The 20397-nt window shown below is 40.9% G+C and overlaps 1 protein-coding gene across 8 annotated transcripts in view; it reads right to left on the reverse strand.

Moving 5' to 3' along the window:
- PTPRM (protein tyrosine phosphatase receptor type M) overlaps positions 1-20397 on the reverse strand; it is a 698330-nt gene that overhangs the window by 402874 nt on the left and 275059 nt on the right. For all 8 annotated transcript variants that reach the window (XM_026661212.1, XM_026661206.1, XM_026661202.1 and 5 more), the window contains exons 4-5: positions 19814-19892; positions 13780-13895 (exon numbers count right to left, since the gene is read on the reverse strand). In XM_026661212.1, coding sequence (XP_026516997.1) covers positions 13780-13895; positions 19814-19892 — 195 coding nt within the window. The remainder of the gene's footprint in view (positions 1-13779; positions 13896-19813; positions 19893-20397) is intronic.

Raw genomic sequence — 20397 nt, forward strand, 5'->3', positions numbered from 1 at the left:
AACAAAGGACTGTCCTGATGTATCTAAGGGTACCAAGAGACACCCTGCATCTTTTACCTAGGAGGCGTGTTTGTCTCATGAACAGAAAATCACAGCCAAACCTGTCTGTAAGATGCAGGAAGGCTTCAGAGTGATACGAGTGACATTCCTGAAATGTTATTATATAAAGATTAGTTGTGGTGCACTGAGAATGTGAACTTGGTGAAAATCTTTTCTCTTATCTAGGGGAGTAGCCAGAAGGTTCCAACTACCCTGAGGACAGACATATTAGGGGCACAGAGCCAAAGAGGGTCCTGGGTTTCATTACAGAGAGAAGTTCATACAGAGTCAGAGCCCAGCAGTGGACCTACATGGGGTCAAAAATTATCCCAAACGTCCTACTTGGTATCAAGCGACAATATGGGAGTCTAGGTTATCCTTTTGTAGTTTAGAACTTGGCTGAAAGACCACAGAGGGTGAATTTACTGTATTATAACTGCCCCAATGTTGTTAGCATCAACATCTATCTTGGATGAAGGATAAATATATAAAGAAATTTTTCAAAACTGTTTGTGGATTATTCAAAATGGCTTATTTTTACTGTTTCAGACTCAGATTGTTGAGAATCAATGACTCAAAATTTGGCTTATTGGGCACTGGATTAGGCCCTGAGTCCAGAGCTCAAACTGCTAGTGACTAAAATTTGTTACTGAGAATTATTAAGTAGCTTCTATGAAATGAGCTATACTGAATCGCATACCTAATGCACAAGTATCTCATAAGTCTCTCATTCAAAACTGAAAAAAAATGATTCTATTGCCAAGGGTCTTGGTAGAGAAGACAGACACTAAATGAAACACAGACTGGATTCTCCTCTTAATAAGAACCAGGTAAAGGTTTGGGTACATTGGTAGGGCACCATATTGAAACCTGCATTGCTGCTGTCTATGCATTAGCTTTTGTGAATAATTACAGGACTTCCATCACACAAGGACAGCACCCACTAGTCTTCAACAAAGGATAAGTTTCTGACTTTAACAATTATGTTTAAAAGTAACTTGATAAGTATTTGAAAGTTATGCCAAGTGCATGTGACTTTTCATTTATTTTTAAATATACTCTATTGAGGTGCAGCGTTTCAGCAAATATATACAGATGCTTGCATTCAGAGCTCAACATAGTGAAAAAATAAAACTACCAATGTTTCAACAATTGCACAAATTCTGAAAACAGACATGCAATTTCAATTTGTGACTGAGTATACATATGAATATATTCAAAAAAACACACAAAGTTTGAATAATGTTAATATAAGTGTTTGATCCGCTACATTGCTCTATTTTATACCTCTCTTTGGCTTGGAGGGGACAGAACTGGAAAATGCATTACTCTCAACAGAGAAAGTAATTTGACCACATTTAATTTGTGCATTTAAAATCTCAAGCATAGTTTGCATTAATATAAACCAAAAAACTAATATGAGACTATTACATGTGACTGCTGATATTATTTGAAATATAAAATAAAATTGAGTGAGGAATAAGAATATACAGGTAATAAAATACATTGCACTATAAATACTCTATAAATACCTGTTCATCGTTCTTATTTGGTTCACTTTCACCAATCATGAGGAAAGTGACTTTTCCTTTTTACATTGTCACTTCAGTTTCAGTAGAGCTCTGTAGCCTCCGCACTAACAAAGGCCTTTCTATTTCTGACACTTTCCTAGCTATTTTCTATTCTCCCACATAAATTGCTGAAACTCAAACATGATCGAAGGTTTAATAGGTCAGTCTTCATTGATAGCCAAGCCTATCCCCTCTGCTTTGCTGATCTTTCCCTTTTGCTCTGATTGCTAAGCATTTCCTTTTCTCCCCCTCTGTGTCTGACACAGAAACTAAATAAGAAATAGAGGGTGTAAAAGCACTCAGCAGTGGCACAAATAGGAATTAACAGCAGGATAGTCAGGTTAAAATTGGGAGAGAAAAGGCAACAAACCAACCACTTAAATTCCCGCCCCCCCCCATAAACACAAAAAAACCTATGAAATACTTATTTCCTATCAACTATGCTATAAAATGTAACAGCACCTGAATACTGATTTTAAATATCACTGCATTTTAAAAGATAATCACTACACAGTAGCATTGTGTTAATTTACATGCAAGTTATTCTATTATCCAAATGTAAACAAGCTATTTTTTCATTATACAATAAGAATACTATGCAGTTAACGACGCCAATAGAAAAACATATAGAATGCAAGAAACACAGACTGTATAGAATAACTCATTGAAAAAACAGAGGGAATAAACTACAAAAATTGAATTGAAATAACATTAAGTATCTGGCTTAAAGAGAGAACATTTTAAGATTTCCACTCTTTTTTTATTCACTTAGGCCCAAGCTTTCCCCACTTCTACATGGCTCCAGAGGTTCCTAAAACAGTGGAACCACTGCATGTCTTTTGAACAACAGACAAGAGAAAGAAATCAGAAATCATGCAATGGATATACTCTGGGCAAAATCCTCAACGGACACACATTGCCTTGGCTCCACTGAAGTCAACGGAACCTATGAAAATTTACCATGCACACCGACAAAGGCAACGACCACACACAAAAACTCTGGCCACACACACAAATTCACTATGTTTTCAGGGACACAGCAAAGTTAGCTGACACCCAATGCACTGCATATCCTTCCTTAGCTGCACACTTTGGGCTTGGATCCTGAAAGCAATCTGATCCCAATCCAGAAAAGTTTGTTGGATCAAGGCAAGAGTGCTCAGCACTTTGTAAGATTAAGCCCTTTATGAGCAGAAAAGAAAGAACTGTGCAGCACGCAAATCAAATTTGATCAAAACAACTTTTTTTTTTTTTTTTTACTAAAATTTTCAAAAGAACTTCTCACTTATGACTACCTCCTATGCGAAGTCGCCACCCATTTGGGTTACGAAACTGTTCAAAAAGAGGTTGCACAAGTTTTATTTATAAATAGGGGAAATGGTGTTGTTCCACTCACCTAGTACTCATAAAATGGTTGAACCAGTTTTGCTTAGATGTCTCCAGACTGATCCAGGAAAATTTCAACTATATGGATGAAAGTTTCAAAAAGTTCTGAGTAGGACTGAAAATACAGAACTTGAATGGTACATAATGCTTGTGAAAATTTAACTAGTGGTTGCTTCTTCTGCTGGTATACTGCACTAGGATATATTCATATATATTCCCCCCACACACACCATTTAGTAATTTGCCAGGAGGATAAGAATTTTCCATGCCAGGTGTCTGCCTCATACTGATTTTATTTATTTATTTTATTTTTGAGGGGTGTGGGATTTCAGCCATTTCCAAGAACGAGGCTATGGGAAAATACATCGTTTTGTCCATGATAAAACATTCTGGTGACCTTTTCTTTGAAGAGCTCTAGCACCCCCATTCTTTGGAGCAGAAACCAACAAGCAACAACCTACAAGCCAAAAACTAGCCAAAAAGCAACTCACAAGCCAATTAAGCCAAAAACAAGCCCAATTTCCGTGTTTTTTTTCACGGGTTTGGCATGTCTGCAGATGCATGTTCAGGAGGGCACACCCACGAGGGGGGGGCAGGGATGGAGTGCCACACTTCCAGCCCCGCTCCGCCCCCAGACAAGCTCCACCTCCAACCCCATTCAGACCCCTGACAAGCTCCGCCTCACTCCCTCTCCACCCCCAAGACCAGCTCTGCCCCCAGATGCAGCTCCACTCCGCCCCTTGCTCAGCGCTGCCCTCATTCCCTCTCTGCCCCCAGACCTATTCCCCAGTTCTACCCCCAGCTCCACCTCCAGCCCACTGTTGAGGGAGCCTTGGCTATGCAGTAACGGGGACAGGGCACAGGCAGATTCTGTTACTGCTAAGGGGGACATGACTGGAAAAGTTTGAGAACCACTGGACTAGATGAACTCTCAAGGTCACTTCCAGCCCTAAATTTCTATGAGTTATCACTGTTTGACTACAAGGTGGGCTTAGAGGGTAGTGATTTATTTGGCTCTGATTAAGTCCAGCCCCTTTTGTGCTTGCTGCTAATTAATTCTTGCAAGTTAAAATTTACATTTCTATCTCAAAAGTAGCTCTGGAAAGCAGAAGCATGCCTTTAGAAGGGGCTAGATTGCATCAAATGTTAGCTATTTTCTAAAATTCCCCCCCACCCCAATCACTCCCCCCCATCACTCCCACCCATCACCCTCAATAAGGACTGGTATTTCTTCTGGCAATTTACTAAATATTAATAATAATATGGACTTTTCAAAAGATGTTGCCGAGGCTACTTGTACTTTGTTTTTTGATTCACTGTCATCTATTTGCATGTTCATTTCTTCCCCATTGTGAAATGTTGCCTCAGTCTAGAAATATACCTTAGCAGAGGAAAAAGAAAAAAAATGTATGTTGTCTTCCTTTTGACACCCTATCTCCTTTCTTTTGACTTTCCTACTGCTTTACACGCATAGATCTAACTCAATATTGGTGCCAACTCTTGAAGTTTGCACTTTTGAAAAAGAATGGTTTAAAACAAAAATAATCTCATATGGACTGCATAAGAATCACATTTTTGTTTATTATTTCAGTACAAAAGAAAAACTAGTCACATACTAGTAATAACCTGTGTTGTCCACAGATGTGACAAAGAAAATGTAAGCAGATGGGACACATCTGCTAATCATAAACATTCCTTCATTAGTGTCATCAGATTTACTTTTGTGGTGTGTTTACGTTCAACGCATCAGCTAATGAGGATATTTAATTCATAGTGCATATGATCTAGCCAATGACTTTTTTAACTAAATGCTGGTGACAACAGAAGAAAAACAATTAGAACTTGGATATGGTTCCATATATTCATGAATATATTATATTCACGATTTCCTTCATTTGACTTTAACCTGAGGTTATATTGGCTCCGTTACTCATAATTTATCTTCACAATTGCATGCACAGCAGGTAAAGTCTTGTGCTTCAGGCTACATGATGATTTTCTAAAGGGGTCAGGATGAGTATTTTTTCCTTCATGTAAATCATTGCACAATTGATTACATTAATTGCTTTTTGTCCCCCTTTCTTTGAAACATCGGGTGATGGTCACTGCAAGTGTTTTGAAACAAGTGTTTTGAAAGCAAATCCAATGTTCTTCAACAATGGTTAACCCCAAAACATGTAAATAGTGCCTCAACTTAACCCTACAATTGCAGGTGCATCAATATTTAAAAAACTAAATGGGCATCATTTGCTTTCCGACAATGCCCTACGTTTTCACAAAAAAAGGCAATGTATGTTATTCTGTTTCACAATCAATGCTGTTACACAAGTGGCAGCCTATTACCATAATGTCTTATAGAAAGCAGCTGAATAGTCAGTGAACAGAAATAGATATGTATTCACAAGCTGTGGAGATAATTTACTATCCGTGATGTGAGAGTGGTTATCAAGGAAACTTATAGCATGGTGCAGGGACAATCGGGTGTGCAACCCACATACCAGCTAACGAGAATTCTATATGCATTTTCCCCACACACTGCTGTAATAGGCACGCATGGTTTTATGTGGGGTTGAAAGAAATTCACATCACATAATGCCAATCTCCATATGAGACATCCTAATGGAAATTTTAAAGAAAACATTTTTTCTACTGTGGGTGGAAGTAAGTGCTTTAAAATATCTCAAGACAGTTCTCCAGAACAGTTGATATAAGACTTGTACAATTCTTATAATGTTCGTATTATGAATGTTTTCAAATAACCCATAAAAAATTAAGAGCATAAATAGTAACTACTTCAGTTATCAATTTACAATGGACTTCAGCAAAGCTCTCTACACCTTACACCTGCTGAGGATATGGCTCTCAATTTCAAATGTTTTGGTTAGTTGTTTTTCTGTTTTCAGTACATAGTCATAATGCCAAAACCAGTAATTTCTTATCTGTGAATTGGGTATTTGTCACCTGATGGCCACAGCCTATCTTTCAGACAATGTAATTAATATGGAATGAAAAATGTTGGCACCATCTAGACCACCAGGTTTCTCCTCACTTCACATCTAAAATATAAAACCCCATATCAACAAGGTGTACTTTAAAGGGAACTGGTTTTCCCCAGGAATTTTACTGGAGTACTGTACTTTAAAGCCTTGCTGACCCTTAAATGGAGACAATCAGTGTAGTTGATAGCAACTACTGAGCAAAGCCAAGGAGAATAAACTGACTCAGAAAACAAACAAAAAAATAGTACATGGAGAACAAGATACATATAATCTCTATTTTGAAAGAAGATCACTGCATCCCCTCAGCCCTCCTCTCTACCCCCCGAAAAAAGAAAGAATCCAAGACAATTAAGAAGGGCAAAATTATACTAATCTGGAACAGGAGCAGTGGAAAATACAACTCAGAGAGCAAGTCACAAGGGGGGCATAGGGTACATCTACACAGTAATATACACCCAGGGTATAAACTCAAGCTCAAGCCTAACCTCCCTTCTGTCTACAGACAAATTTTGCTAACCCAGGGCTCGTACCCAGGATCCTACAGGAGTGCAGGGTCCAAGCCTGAGTCAAGTGAGGACCCAGGGTTCAAGCCCTATTACTTTGCACTGTAGACACAGCTCCATTGGACTTATATTCTGGGAGTACGCCAAAAGTATTCCACAATTCTACAGGCCAACTTTCTTTGTCCTCTGGACAGTCAAATTTTCCTACACTGTACCATGAACAAAGGTCTAGAGTGGCCACATTTTAGGAAGCCTGGGATATGGGTGGCTGGACTTGGCCCACACTATACAGTGCACACTCTGAAGCCCCAGGTTAGGACTCAGGGTTCAACACTTCATAACCTGCGGCTACAAACGACTGTAGACATGCAATCCCTAGGTTAAGCCAGGGCATGCTAACTCATGTTCTATTAACACTGGGCTTAAATTGCAGTGTAGACATACCCTAAAGTGCCAAAACCCCTGCTTGGTTGCTGCCTAACCCTGTAGGTGCTGAAAGCCCCTAGAGTCTAAGGCTTGGTCTACACTAACCCCCCAATTCGAACTAAGGTACGCAACTTCAGCTACGTGAATAACGTAGCTGAAGTCGACGTACCTTAGTTCGAACTTACCGTGGTCCAGACGCGGCAGGCAGGCTCCCCCGTCGACTCCGCGTACTCCTCGTGCCGAGCAGGATTACCGGAGTCGACGGCGAGCACTTCTGGGTTCGATTTATCGCGTCCAGACAAGACGCGATAAATCGAACCCAGAAGTTCGATTGCCTGCTGCCGAACCAGCGCGGTAAGTATAGACAAGCCCTAAGTTTCTGCCACTGAATTCCCCAAGGGGTCTACACTCTGGCAGCCGAGAGTTCAAACAGCCACCTCAGTCTTGACACCACCCGGCAGCTTCACACCTAACTTATATCTAAGCCTCAGCTGGATTCACAAATAAGACATTTCCCCAATCTTTCTCACCTGTTTGGCCAGATATGGTAGGCATGCTCAGAGGTGCTGCCTCTGTTTTATCCCAGAGGGTAGGGCTCTGACATGGGTTCAATTCTCCCCTCTGCCAGATGTAGAGAATTGGGTCTTATCCCAACCCTGGGGAATTCCCTTAACCACTGAACTGTGGAATATTCTGGATATTCTCTCTCAAACTCTTTTGTTGGAACTGATCCACTGTGGATAAACAGCTACTGGGCCAAAAAGAGAATTAGAATGACTCTACAGCCCTGTGGTTGGGGCACTCCAATGGGTTATGGGAGAGACTGGTTCTGGACTCTGTTCCAATGGATATTTAATTATTTACACACACTGGAACAGCTTCAATAGACTAGACTGTGCAAGACCCACCCCAGAACACCCTATCGCCCACTAGTTAGGAGACAAGTTCAAATCCCCCCTCCACAACGGACAGAGGAAAGAATTGAAGACAGGTCTCACACAACCCGTGCGAGTGCCCTGACCAGTGGGTTAAAGGTTATAAGTAAGCACCCCCTGCTCCTCCATTTTTCTTGAAAACAACTGACCTGGCTTAGGTGCCCAACTCCAGGAGAGGGCTCGTGGATGTGAATCCAAGTGTGGATAGGCATCTCCTTCCAGTCCAGATTTAGGCACCGGACTCTTTTTTAGGGGCAGAGCTTAGGGCTCTCCTTGGCATTTCCTATTGGGTAACTTCAGCGTCTCCCTGCCTAGCACACTGGCTTTTGTAAATCCCATTTTTGGGGCCTAACTCTCTCCATATATTGTATAGGGAGCCTGGGCACCTAATTCAGAGCTAGGAATTCCTCAGTCAGGTGCTGAGTATTGCAACTCATCATTTCCCCTCGTGAATCCTACCTCTGAACCCTAGCAATGAGTGAACATTAAGAACATAAGAATGGCCATACTGTGTCAGACCAAAGGTCCAGCAAGCCCAGTATCCGGTCTTCTGACAGTGGCCAATGGCAGGTGCCCCAAAGGGAATGAACAGACAGGTTATCATAAAGTGATCCATGCCCTGTCACCTAATCCCAGCTTCTGGCAAACAGAGGCTAGGGACACCATTCCTGCCCATCCTGGCTAATAGCCATTGATGGACCAATCTTCCATGAATCTATCTAGCTCACTTTTGAACCCCATTATAGTATTGGCCTTCACAACACCCTCTGGAAAGGAGTTCCAGAGGTTGACAGTGCGTTGCATGAAAAAATACTTTCTTGTGTTTGTTTTAAACCTGCTACCTATTAATTTCATTTGGTGGCCCCTTGTTCCTGTATTATGAGAAGGAGTAAATAACACTTCCTTATTTACTTTCTCTATACCACTCATGATTTTATAGACCTCTATCATCTCCCCCCCTTAGCCACCTCTTTTCCAAGCTGAAAAGTCCCAGTCTTATTAATCTCTCCTCATACGGAAGCCGTTCTATACCCCTAATCATTTTTGTTGTCCTTTTCTGAACCTTTTCCAATTCCAATATATCTTTTTTGAGATGGGGTGACTGCACACAGTATTCAAGGTGTGGGCGTACCATGGATTTATATAGAGGCAATATGATATTTTCTGTCTTATCTATCCCTTTCTTGATGATTCCCAACATTCTGTTCGCTTTTTGGATTAAAATTATCCTCTCAATGTGCAGCAGCAGAGAACAATCCACAATGATTCCAAGATCTCTTTCTTAACTGGTAACAGCTAACTTAGACCCCATCATTGTATATGTATTGTTAAGATCATGTTTTCCAATGTGCATTACTTTGCATTTAACAACATTAAATTTCATCTGCCATTTTGTTGCCCAGTCACCTAGTTTTGAGAGATCCTTTTGTAGCTCTTCGCAGTCTGCCTGGGACTTAACTATCTTGATTAGTTTTGTATCATCTACAAATTTTGCCACCTCACTGTTTACCCCTTTTTCCAAATCGCTTATGAATATGTTAAATAGGACTGGGCCCAGTACAGATCCCTGGGGGACATCACTATTTATCTCTCTCCATTCTGAAAACTGACCATTTATTCCTATCCTTTGTTTCCTATCTTTTAACCAGTTACCAATCCATGAGAGAAACTTCCCTCTTACCCCATGACTGCTTATTTTGCTTAAGAGCCTTTGGTGAGGGACCTTGTCAAAGGCTTTCTGAAAATCTAAATACACTATATCCACTGGATCTCCTGTGTCCACATGCTTGTTGACCCCCATTAAGACATTTTGGATAAGTAGGGAAAAGTATAGGGGTGAAATCTCAGCCCTATTAAAGTCAATGACAATACTCCTATCAACTTCAATGGGACCAAGATTTCACTGTCTGAATCTTACCCTAGCCTACTGATTCGGGGGCAGGAGGGAAATCACAGTGCTGGAAAACAGGTTATTTCATTAAATGTTTGGTACTGCCCAAGTCAAGTCAGGCTGCTCTTGCAGAATTTATGACCTTTCTTGTGGTACTGCAGTACTTTCAGTTCTAGCCAGAACTAAGTAGAAAAAAAGAATAATCTTTAATTAAATTAAAATTACATTTAAATCTCATACAAAACATTTGGGATAAAGGTGTGGACTGCTTCTTACTTAAGCAAATCACCTTGTCCATTCCTATACCACAAGGCAAAAGTGGAATCAGCTTTCATATACTGGCTTTCAAACTCAAAATATCTAAAAATGTTTGTCACAATAATGAGTTAAACAGTGGCAGTTGAGTAACAGACTTGGGACCTTCTACCTTGTGGTGGTAGAAAAACAGAACTATGATAAATATACTTTAAGAATTTGGAACCTGAAAAATCCGATGACATAGCAAACATCTTAGCAGCCTCCCAGAACTGGAACTGCATTTGGGTCATGGTTATTATATGTAGCAGCAGATAGGTCTACAACCTGACCTTGTAGAAATGTAAGCCCAAACATGTAATCCAAACGTTCCAGAAATTCCTGTCAATTTTGTAAAGTTCATATACAAAAATGCATTTGGAACTTACACAATTCCTGATCTGTCAACAGCAAGGAACTGCAGTTTTCATTACGCTGAGGCTAAATGACATGCATCACTTTGAATGAAAAGTGGACATTGAAAAATAAGAGGCAGAAGAACTATGTTTTCTTATCCTGGATATGGAGACAAATTCTTCTCTCTGTTACCTGATTTAAATCAGGAGTGTCTTTACTGAACTCAGTAAAGTTACTCTAGATTTACCACAGTACAATTAATAGTCCATGCTATTTTATTGAATGGAAATTATGATTATGACAAAGTAAAATAATAAAGAACTGAGCTCCAATCTTGCAAAGACTGCACATGCCCAACTTTATGCAGAGGTATGGGGTGAAATCCCAGCCCATCTGAAGTCAATGGCAAAATTCCACCCATTGACTGGTTTCACTGACTCAAATAGGACATTCACAGCATAAAGTTGAGCATGTGCACACATTTCTACAAGGTCAGGGCCTTAAAGAAAATGGCAGTAATTAATTCACCATTGCAGTCTGAACATTGGTAAAAAAAGTCTCTCTACTGTATTTAAAGGAAAATAAGAAAGTGTGAGCCGTAGAACATGGGACAAACCTAAGGACTGATAAGCATTACAACAAAAGTATACTGTTGCAATGAAGGATATTTTACAGTCAGATAGCTAAATTAAATTAATTGTTCTGTTAGATAATGTACAATCAGCATCAACTATGATAATAGCAACCCATTGTAGAGCTCTACGGGAACGTATTTGTCAAACTATATTCCCTCTAACAAGGATATGTTTTTGTCTGTTTTGCCCAACTGTCACAGAATTCCATTTTTGGCCTTAGAATCTGCCATTTTGCTACAGCCAGGTGCCCAATATTTTGTTTTTTTCTGCCCTGCCAGACCTGGCTATTGCTTCCTCTTCCTGTGCTGCTTTCACTGAGGCGAAGCCATGAACAACAGGTCTCCTAGTTCATCAGGACCATCCCAGCTCATACAACATGTGTGTCTTAGAGGGAGAACATGGCAGTCAGGGGCCAAGCCAATGAGTCGTGGGTACCAGTCAGTGCTCTGTCCGGTACAGATTGCAAAGTACACAGAGCTGGATTGAGGAAAACTGGGGCCTAAGCACACCAAAGTACAATGTCCTAGTGGCTTCACTCCATGGCCCTGTGCCCACTATAGCCCCAAGAAGACTGGTGTAGTAGCATTAGGCCCCTTCTTCAAGCCCAAAAGTGCCCCATAGTCCTCGGCAGGATGGCTGGGGAGGAAGGCCCTGTGTACTCACCCCAATGGCTGGGGTTTATCTGCTTGTTTGTGGGAGCTGGACCTGCTACACTTTCCTCCTGCTACACATACAGTCCTCTGTTTGGATATGCATTAAGGTGACCACCTGCTAATATTTTCACACCTTCATTACATTTTAGAATTTAAATGTGCAGGCTTCATTAGTCCTTGCCATTGGAGGGAGGGGTCTCTGTACTAGTTGGGTGAGTATAGTATGCAGAAACCTCCTTCCAATGGCAAGGACTAATGAAGCCTGCACATTTAAATTGTAAAATGTAGTCACCAGGTGGCCACGCTAATATGTGTGTGTGCAGGCGTGGTAGACATCCCCCCCAGAGCAGTGGAATTTTGGACTTAAACTTCCGTACTGTTCAATGGGGATGTTCACAGCTCTCAGGGATATTGTTGGAGTCTCTCTTGCCCACGAAAGCTTATGCTCAAATAAATTTGTTAGTCTCTACGGTGCCACAAGGACTCCTCATTGTTTCTGCTGATACAGACTAACACGGCTACCACTCTGAAACCTGTCTGCAGACTGAGGCCGACATTATTGCATCAGTTATAGTCGGGTAACCCTTTCAAACTTCTCACCACAACAAGAAGGGTTAGATTTATTTTAGTGTGTGTAATGCAAGCTGAGATTCTGATGTAATCACATAGCTCTTGGGGCTGGGGCTCAAGCCCTAGAAGCATGAGCATTGTTCAGATCCTCCACTCCGACAGAAATACAAAACCAATTAACTTGATACATATTCCCACAGAATCAAAAGGGCTTCTGCCACAGAGTTAGTGTCAAGGGACCCTGCCTCTAGTTTGGATTTTGCTCCTTTTGGGCTTGAGTCAACACCCACTCCAGTCAATGAAAAGGCTGCCCCCTCCACTGGTTTCTCTAGGTATCAGATCAGGCTTTTTGTGGGTATAGTGGATGGTTAGCCATTTACTCACAAGTAAAACCTCTTCCAATGAGATTGTTTTACCTTTTTTACCACATCCCACACATTTTAAATGTTTCTGAAATCCCTACACACTTGGTGCAGTTCATAAATTAAAGATACACAACATAAAGGGCCTGAAATTGTTTGGTGACAGAACCCCCCCACCCAAAAACGCAGTTTATCTCTCTCCCCTCCATCGATTATAACTTTAATTTTCCCTACCCCATCTTGAAATTTTATCTGATTATCACAGACACAGTCTTTTCCCTCTAGCACTCAAGTTCTCAGAGTGTCACTGTTGCCATTATGATTTCAGGTAACTTAGATTTTTGGTGTTTCCCCACTTCAAGGTTCAAATCCAGACTGATGTGTGAAGCAGAAAAGGGAAAATTCTGGAGGCATGGCATCATGCGGACAGCTAGCTTCAGAATACCCAGTGGGAGAGAAAGGGATCAAGCGTAGAACACTTTTGTTTGATGTAGGTTTATATATACACAAATAGAGAAGGCTGGTTGGATTGAAAGCAAAGTTAGGAGAAAGTCCACAATTTAAATCAAGATTGGATATCGTTCTAAAAGATACACTATAAATCAAACAGAAGTTACGGTCCTGATGCGGAGTTTACTGAGATAAGGTTCTATGGCCCATGATATGCAGACGGTCAGACTAAATAACCATAATGGTACTTTCAGGCCTTAAAATATATGAATCTATGCAAAGCAATTCTTTTTTAACATAGGGCATCCTATATTGGATATAGGCAGCGCTATAGAGCATTCTGATTAATAGATGCACACCAACATCACCACTTACAGCTAGGTCAGTCACAGCAGCTGTTGACAAAAGGCACAGCTGTCACTATGGAAAAAGTGAGCATTTACCCTTAATTACCACACAGTGGTAACAGAGCTACCACAGTTTTGCTCATGCTACGTTCACCACTCATAATTGACATGTGAGGAAATATCAGATACTGCAACAGAACAAATACCATGGAAAGGTTCAAATCCATTATCAAATCCATTAGGCTAGTATTGATGAGATAGGAGATTAAGCTATTATTTCTCCTCTTGTGCCACTCCTTGGGATGACTGAATCGTACTTTCAAAAATCTCATTATACTGTGAAAGAAAATAAATAAGTTACCTGTAACCACAGCCGGTCACCTGAATTCGTTTTACCATTGGCAGTGCACTGAAAAGTGGCAAACTGTCCAGCATTGACTTCCACACTCTGAAGACGCAGGAAATGGGGGGTTTTGGCTGATGGAAGAGAAAAAAGGATAGAGTTATTAACACACAGTGTGATTGGGATGGACTCATACTAGTTTATTAAATATATACAGTTTTAAAATGTTCCAGTAATAAATTTACATTGGAGAAAAAAAAGTGCTAACCAATGTTTTAAATATTTGATTCTAATTGTAGAAGATACTATAGACTGTTAAGTGAGCTTTGTTCCGTTTTGCATGTATCTGGGATACAACAAAAAAGAAGGGTGCAATCTTATTGTTCCTGCTGTGCAAATTATCTTAGCTCAGCGGCCCTCTTGTATTAACACTTCTATATTAATAAAGATTATACTGAAATCTAATTGATGTTTTGAACAAAAACATATTAGCTATTTATACTAACAACTAGACAAGAACAGTAAAAAGTTAAATTATGTTGTCAAGGAAACTACTTTTTCCTTTTAACTAGTTACAATGTGTGTAGATAATGCATTTTAGCATGATTGTTTGGTATGCTACAGTTCTAGCATAACATTTCCACCAAGAAGAGCTATATTCTTTAAAGACAGCTCTTCTGAAGAATATCGGAGGAAAACAAAACACAGTAGCTGCTGCATGCTAATACTTATTTCCAGTTTAGGCTGGGAGAACACCCCCAATAACAGAAAAGCAATGTGTCTGTAAATACTCTTTCAGTAAGACATCTACATAAAGAAGAATTATCTCAATTTCACCTAACTGGGTACACGTAGTATATTGGTTTTTGTTTTTACTAGAAAAAGTCAATTGCACTGAAGAAAAAAAAAAATCAGAAATTAGAGGGAGTATTCTCTCTGAGAAAGACAATAGTTCCAAACAATCCAGCTCCCAAAGAAGTCAAGAGGAATCTTTCCATTAACTACAGTGGTAGCTGAACTAGGCCTAGAATACTGCTTTCAGTTATAGCCACCTCAGTTCTAGAAATATTTCAACAAACTGAAGAGACCTACCAGATGAACTACATTAAGGTGACGACTTAAAAAAAAAAACATTAAAAGAACTTCGTAGGCATAACTTGGGTAATCTAGGGTTACCATATTCAAACATTTAAAAAAGAGGACACTCCACGGGGCCCCGGTCCCGCCCCCGGCCCTGCCCCAACTCCGCCCCTTCTCCGCCCCCATTCCGACCACTTCCCCAAAGTCCCTGCCCCAACTCTGCCCCCTCCTCTGAGCACCCTGCATTCCCCCTCCTCCTTCCTGCTCTGATCTTGGTTGGGGGTTGCTAAGTGCTTCCCTGCTCCCCACTCGCCCTGCAGCCTCTATGCCCCTGCCTGCCCTGCTCCTCCTTGCCCTGCAGCCTCTGCACCCCCCCACCCCTGCAGCGTCTGTGCCCCCTGCTCCCCACTTGCCCTGCAGCCCCTGCCTGCCCTTACAGCCTCTATGCCCCTGCCTGCCCTGCTCCTCTTCGCCCTGCAGCCTCTGTGCCCCCTGCTCCCCACTCGCCCTGCAGCCTCTGCGCCCCCTGCCTGCCCTGCCCCTGCAGCTTCTACACCCCCCCGCGACCTGCCCTGCTCCCCCCACTCACCAGGCAGAGGGAGAGCTGCAGGCTCCAGGTGGACTCAAACACTGCCGCGCTGCTCTGTGGGGGAGGGACTCTGGCTGCTAGAGGCCCTAGTGGCTGCGAGCGGCTTTCAATCAGGACAGGCGTCCAATCAGCCGCGCCACACTCTGCATGAGGGGAAGGGGGAAATCCCGGACATTTCTACTTGATTAGAAATCTCCCCCCGGACGGCCATTTAAAGCTGAAAAACCCGGACGGATGGTAACCCTAGGTAATCATAAGCATAACAGGGAATATAAGAAAGATCTATATTAATTCAAGAATTGTTTAGATGTCAGCACAAGGGATTATACAATAACGGGGAGAAATTTTGGATGAATACTATGAAAAATGTCTGTGGAAAAAGCTATTAGACTTCATAATAGGGATTTGATCCTGCTCCCATTCTAGTCAATGGAAAAATTCCCATTGACTTCAGTGGTGCGGGATTCAAGTACTTGTGTCACAAGCAAGTGGTGGAACCTCATCCCTTTAAAACCAGACTCAATAAAGAACCAGATAGTCCCCTCATTGCTAGTGTGGTGCCTAACGGGGCAGCTAGGCTCCACACTGGCAAGGAGAGAATTAAAGAGAGCCTTTAGACCCATTTGACCCTGGCCCATTAACTTGCAGCCAACGTCAGGCGTGGAGAAGGGAGTTCAAAGGAAAAGACGTAGGCCTAGTCTACACTAGGATTTTTACATTGGTGTACAGTAGTTACGCATTGCTCAGGAGTGAGAAAAATCCATGCCCCTGAGAGACATAGCTATCCCAACCTAACCCCCAGTGTAGACAGCGCTAGTTTGACCGAAGAATTCTTTTGTCGGCCTAGCTACTGCCTCTGCTACTGCTAATAAGCAGAAGGCAGGTTTGCGAGGAAGCAGTCAGGAAAGGAAGTGCTGGGACATGCCTTTCTTGGCTGCTGCAGCCTAGCAAACCTGCCTGAAGGCAGAGAAGCAGTGGGGAGGCTAGGCTGCAACCAGGATGCCAGGGCTTTCTACAGGGAGCAGAGTCCTGGGGGCCTCTTGGGGCTGTACCTCTCCCCATGCTCTCTGGGAACTGGGGCTCAGCACATCCCAGCCCTTCCTTCACTGGTTGCAGTTCCATGGCAGGGTGCAACCTGGAGAGTGCAGGGAGAGGCACTGTGCAGCTCTGACATCCAGGCTGCAACCCTCCTCCTCTCTACTGCCTTGCCCACAGCCTCTTATCTCCTGTGTGCAGGCAGGCCTGCTGGGTGGCAGCCTCAGAAAGAAGTGCTGGGATGGGCTGAGCACCAACCACAGGCAGGTTTGTGGGGTTGCAGCCAGGGAAGTCTCAGTACTTCCTTCCCCACCTGCAGCCTTGTAAATCTGCATGCAGTTGGGGCCTGTCTCATAAAAAGTTGTTAGTAAGCGGCATACCATTGCCAATATCTGAATCCCATTAACACTGGTCAAATATTCCCAGCAAAATGTTGCCACTAACCTGAAGTTGCTAGTATCAGGATTGCTATTAAGCAGAATTTGCTGTGTATTAAGTCTACAAAGTTACCTTTTCCAACCAAACCTGTGATCTCCTCAAAGAATGAAATCAGGTTTGTTTGACAAGAGTTATTTTCCATAAAACAACATTGACTGGCATTAAATTATTATCCTGTCATTTAATTCTTTATTGGAATTTTATACCAGCTTTTCCATTATTTTGACCAGGATTGATGTCAGGCTAAGTGACCGGTAGTTTCTCTGTGACTGACTGCAAGTAGAGGGAGATTGATAGGTGGAGTCATGTGTGTCAGAGGCAGACACCAGAAAAGCACTGATCAGTGTGGTTCTGGGAAGAAGCGGAGAGAGAGAGAGAGAGAGAGAGAGAGAGAGAGCGAGCGCACGCTTCTTTTGGGCAGAGGGCTGTGGCCAGAGATGATCTTAGCCAGCTCCTTTAGGAGTCTTGGGTGCTAGTTACTGGGACCTGCTGATTTAAAATATTTATCCCTAGTAGATGTTGTTTAACATTCTTCTTGGTTACTAATTGACTGGAAAGTATTTTATTGTCCTCATGTGATACCAGTACATCATCCTGCTTCTTTCCAAATACAGAACAGATCTATTTTTGAACACTTCTGCCTTTTTCTGCCCCATTAACAATTTAATCATTTCAATATAGTAATGGGCTTATCCCATTACTAGGACTTCATTTATTCCTAATATATACCTCTACCCCGATATAACGCTGTCCTCGGGAGCCAAAAAAATCTTACCGCATTATAGGTGAAACCGGGTTATATCGAACTTGCTTTGATCTGCCGGAGTGCGCAGCCCCGCCCCCCCGGAGCACTGCTTTAACGCGTTATATCCGAATTCGTGTTATATCGGGTCGCGTTATATCAGGGTAGAGGTGTACTTAAAAACCTCCTCCTTTCTCCCCGTAGCCCCGTTAGAAAATGGATTTTTTTCCTCTGTTGTCTTTAGCCTTCCTTCTCAACTTTCTACCCACCATAACTTCATATTTATATTGATTGCTATTTAATTTCCTCTTTTTCTGGTTTGTGATATATTGCTTGAATTTCTAATTGCTGGCTTCCTTTCATCATTGAACCAGGATGGGTTTTTTGCTAAAGCTGTCCTCTTATTGATTGGAGAATCACAGCTTTTTGGCCATCTAATACAAATTCTTAAAGAACTCCAATTTTCATTCATATTTTTCTGTGTATATTTTTCCGCTCAATCCATTTCACTCAATTTTCCTCAGCTTTGGGAAATTACTCCCTTTGAAGCACCAAATATATACATATTTACTGATTGGGACTGTCCTCTGTTTGCCCACATAAAATGCAATCAGGTCATGATCTACATGACTCCCTATTAACTACATTTCCACCTCTAACTTCTATCATTCTCATTTTTTTGGTTAAAAATTTGAAGATAATTACTCTGAGTTTATTTATTTTGGCAGCAACATTGTAAAACTTGGTATAGTGTATGAATAGCATTATCTGTTTTGCAAAAAATGTACACACTAACAATTCTAACACAATATTTTTAATTTTCTAGTATACACCATAACAGTTTCAATGTTTATAATGAATTCTTCATATCCTAAATTAATTACTTTACTAAAGAATTGTTTCATTAAAGTAATTAAGTTTCAACATGAGTTTCATTGGTTATGCTAGTACATTGGGCACTGGGAGTGTATTCTGCTCTCTGCTTTAATAAGAAGTACATGCATGCTTTGAGGATTGATCACTATAAACGCACAGATCAAAACTTAAATATTTTGCAGGCAAAATTATTAACATGACAAAATACTACTTAGCCTATTTGAATTACAGATACAAATTCAAAATGCAGTTTAAGCACAAATACTGTACAAGCAGCTTGAGAACCTTCTACGTTTATTACAACTAAGTGAATCAGAAATAAGAGAGCTGATGATTCTGCATAGCCATCTCCACATTTCAAGATATTTCTATGTCTTCCTGCCACTAAACACTAAAACCATTTTTATGAGGCACTCCAATATTCAACAATAAACTACAGTTTATTTTAAATGACACAATGCCTGTTTACAAACCATTAGGAATACTTGCAGGGATAGTATTTGCCAATTACATGCAGTCCCCCACCCCATCAACCTTATGCACAATAATAGGTTACAATCTTCAATTCAGAAGATTAAATATTAATACATCTTTATTAGTTGAATTTAATAAGCTTTAACAATTCTAAATAATTTTATTTTACTTGGGCAATTTGTTGAAAGCCATGACAAATTGCTACGTATAAAGCATTTTATTTGTAGTACTCTTACAGTGCCACTTTTCTTTAAACACTTACGTATACGTATGGACTATAAACCTGTAAGCTGGGGGAGAATATTACAGGAAACGCATTTTAAACAAATAAAAATGTGCAGAACTTTAAGCTATGGACCCAAATAACAGTGCTGTGGAAAGTATATTATGCAGTGTTGCATAACAAAGCAACAGACACATAGCCAGTTAAATGTTCTGGTTGAAAAGGTCTAAAGGAAATCACACGTGTTTAGTTCTTTGCTACTTTACCTGCAGCCTCAATCTGTGATCTTTGATGAGCGGGGTTGGCATGGGTCAGCCTTCTTATTATTTGTACTGGAGTAGCACATAGAGGCCCCAATCAGGGATTGAGAGTCCCATCATGTTAGGCACTGTACAAAACTTGTCTAAGCAATTATCTCTACAGCTATAATGTGCAGCACCTTAATGCTTACAATGGTTGGTTGATAGTCAACAAATTTTTATAACACTGGAATTGTTATTGACATTTCCTGTTTCCTTTGCTTTAGACATATATTGGAATAATGTCTCAAATACATTTTAGAAAGACTGTTACAAAATTACACATATGCACTTACTGCACGGATGTCCTAAAACCTTCACCTCATCAATAGCCAGGTATCCTTGATGACCTGAAGTGACCACTTCAAAAATAACCTGAGAAGTGAAGAGAGAACTCTGTAATTACACAGTGGAAATAAAGTCTCTTATATCCATTAAATTACTATGGAAAAATAAGACAACTAAGTATTTATTTAAATAGTATGTTGAGACCTCATAACAAAAAGCCAAGAATGCATCTTTCAAATAATTTAGGACCAGACATAAACCGCATTTTCACAATGTTACTCCCCACTGGGTTAAACAACACACTAAGGAGACTCCAAAAGCTATTGGATCTACAAGGCAGTCAGATTAACTTTTCATTTTCTGCCTTTTATAGTGCAAACCTGTTTATATTTAATACATGACAATTATACGGTATAGCCACATTTCTGTAGTGAACTGTATCAGACATATGCATGGCTATTTTCATGAGTGCATTAGACATGCTCTTAATCTTCCACCTACTGTACTACGTTAAGTAAAGCAGATCTATTGGCTACAGTTTGTTTGATGGCTATAAATAGGTCACAAGATAAATGGACTGCTCTTGTCAGCT

This window comes from Terrapene carolina, unplaced genomic scaffold (genome assembly GCF_002925995.2).
Source record: "Terrapene carolina triunguis isolate 2854851 unplaced genomic scaffold, T_m_triunguis-2.0 Scaffold58, whole genome shotgun sequence".
Lineage (NCBI taxonomy): Eukaryota > Metazoa > Chordata > Testudines > Emydidae > Terrapene > Terrapene triunguis.